We start from the raw sequence: 2958 nt of genomic DNA, 5'->3' as shown, positions 1-2958 counted from the left end.
GTAGAAGAATTCGATAATAGAATTACACACACGTTAGAAGAAAAGCAATGCAAAGTATTATTTGATCGCACTGTGCGTCGCCGTGACGACGGTCGTTTTATAGTTAATTTACCGTTTAAAGATAGTGCATTGAAGTCAGGCCCATCTTATGATAAAGTATTGCGGCGTTTTCTATCGTTAGAAAAACGATTCTATTTTAAAAACCGATTATGTGCAATTTTTAAAGGAATATGAGTTATTGGGTCATATGGAACTAGTTACAAATGTTAATTTTATTTAATCTAGTAAAAGTTATTATATTCCACATCACTCTGTGCGTAATTTCGTAAGTATAAATTTGTCTTAACAAGAGATATAGCAAAACTATATAAACAAGTATGGGCAACGCATCAAGATTTCCAACGTATTTTATAGCGTCCTGAGCCTGATCAGCCAATTCGGACTAATCGTTTAAAAACGGTGACGTATGGCACAGTGCCAGCTTCATTTTTGTCCACGGCTTGCCTAAACAAATTAGCTGAAGATAATGTGGATAAATACCCAGCAGCATCTGAGGCTATATTAAACAATTGTTGACGATTTTTTAGGCGGAAGTGATAGGTTCGCTCAATGAAAAATGTATTATATAAGGTAATGTGCGAGTCATATTTAATTTATGAAAAATTAACAACAGTACTAACGCGCGCTGAGGCTTGTCTTAACTCACAACTTATAACTCCTTTATCCAACGAACCTCTTGATTTATCTTATCTTTCTCCTGGTCATTTTTTAATTGGCGACTCCCTTATGGCAGTACCAGAACCAGAGTCCAACACTAAGCAATTAAATCGGTTGGATAGATGACAGCGCGTCACTCAATTATCGTTGAATTTATGGAAACGTTGGAGCAAAGAGTATCTTGGGCATTTGCAAGAGAGGGTAAAATGGGCCAAAGAGAAAGGGCCTCGCTTAAATGTTGGAACGGTTGTCTTGTTGCGTGACGACAACTTGCCCCCTCTGAAATGAAGTATTGGGCGTATCGTGTCCGTTCGAGAAGGAAGGGATGGAGTGGTGAGGTCGGCCTTTGTTCGAACTGTTAATGGAGAATATGAGCGAACTGTCCGCCAATTGTGCCCTTTACCGTTTGAAGATAATAACTCATCTCCAGAAGATTAATTCCAGTAGGTCGTTAAAAATTGTATAAATATGTTGTTATTATCTGTTTGTTGTCAATTTATTTTGAAAATTTATTTTTTACTGTCTATGATTTAGTAATATTTTATAGTACCTCTGTCTCATTTTGGTTTGATTTTTTAATTAATTTATGTGTTTTTATTTATTATTATTATTATTATTTTTTTTTTACACAAAATGATTATATTTGTAGTTGAAATATTACTATTACTTTAAATTATTTTTATCTTTATCAAATTAGTTATGTTTAGGGTTGTTAAAATGTATCTTAAACTTATACTTTATGTATTTTTATTCAATAAGTCATTTTGAAGTTTGTTATTTCAAGGCGGCCGGCGTGTTTAATCCATTTTTGTTGTTTTACTTTGTATGTAGTATAGTATGATAAGCGCGTTTGTCCAGTGCGTACCGGTTTCTTTTTATTGTAATATTGTAGTCGAGCGATGAACTCGTCATCGTAAAGGACGGCACGACGTGCACGCCAACATGTGTATACAAAATAAAGTAATATAAACTAAGTTAAAAGTTCAAGTTTTAATATCGTTATATTATTAGTTAAATAGTTAAAAGTAATCGTATTTTATACAGACCACTCTGAAAACGTAACAGATATGAACGAACATGTTCACACCGACGCGCACGATGTACGCGTCTTGTATTTTTTCGTCATTTTGTCATGACTTCTACCCCTAGCAAGTTTTCGAAAAATGACTCTCATTATAGACACTGACATTTTGATAAATGAGGTTCACTTAAGACCAAATTTGTGGAATTCAAGGGACGAAAGGTATAAGGACAGGGATATTAGAGCAGCANGTCGAAAGGTATAAGGACAGGGATATTAGAGCAGCAACCTTTAGAGCAGTAGCGCAATGTGTTGTAATGGGGTTCGATGCTATGAACAACAACGATCAAAAAGATGCAAGTGAGTATTTATGCGTGTATATTGTACACAGGCATTGTCCCCTATGGAGGCGGGCGGTCGCTCATCCCATTAAAATGTTTCCAATAAAATAAAATTATGTGTGCACATACAGGTAGGTAACAACAAACGATTATCTTAACGCATCAGGTTAGAGGACATAAAATGGGAGAATAATTGGAATATATCATTCTTTTTCATTTAATATTATTACCATTTGTTTTTAAGAGTGTTCCGAAACGTTACTTTGTACTGAAAATAATAACTTTTTTAAAAATGGACAAATAAAAACCATTTAGATTTTTTTTTTTTATTAAGTAAATTTTTGGACCCTTTACCTGCCCACAGGGAGGGATTCAAAATACCAATTTGGTATTAAAAGATAACTATTTCAATCTTACTTTTGAAAACGTTCTGGAAACACTCCGAGCTTCAAACATATGTTAAATTAAAGCTTTACCCTACAAACTACAAGTTAAATTTAAAAAAATTATCCCGCACCTTATCTAATCACCCTATAAATTTATAATACAAAATATTCAATATCAATTTCATACTATTTTAATTTCTATAATATTTATTTATTCGTGTATTACACATATAAATCATAAAACTAGTCATCATGATATTATTAAGGAATTAGGGTCAATGTTATTTTTGGTATAACCCAACAATTCCTTCTAAAAATTTAACTCAATCTACAGATATGCATCAATACGATTTTTATGATAGTGATTTTAATTACTTTCAGATATAATCTATACTTATCTCAACTATGTGGAGTCCCAGCTGTGTGAGTTATATTTAGCTTCGATGCGAAGCTGAGAAGGTATTGGTTTTACTAAGATGTGTGTTTTTTTTTT

The 2958-nt window shown here is 33.0% G+C and overlaps 1 protein-coding gene across 1 annotated transcript in view; it reads left to right on the top strand.

Moving 5' to 3' along the window:
- Nucleotides 1-839: 839 nt before the first annotated feature.
- Nucleotides 840-2958, top strand: part of LOC126902031 (uncharacterized) — a 10298-nt gene continuing 8179 nt past the window's right edge. Inside the window, exons 1-2 of the mRNA XM_050679054.1 lie at nt 840-918; nt 1952-2098. Coding sequence (XP_050535011.1) covers nt 840-918; nt 1952-2098 — 226 coding nt within the window. The remainder of the gene's footprint in view (nt 919-1951; nt 2099-2958) is intronic.

The sequence above is a fragment of the Daktulosphaira vitifoliae genome, unplaced genomic scaffold, assembly GCF_025091365.1.
Source record: "Daktulosphaira vitifoliae isolate Bord-2020 unplaced genomic scaffold, ASM2509136v1 Scaffold_3, whole genome shotgun sequence".
Taxonomy (NCBI): domain Eukaryota; kingdom Metazoa; phylum Arthropoda; class Insecta; order Hemiptera; family Phylloxeridae; genus Daktulosphaira; species Daktulosphaira vitifoliae.
The sequence above is the reverse complement of the archived record's forward strand: the minus strand, read 5'-3'. Positions and strand labels throughout refer to the sequence as shown.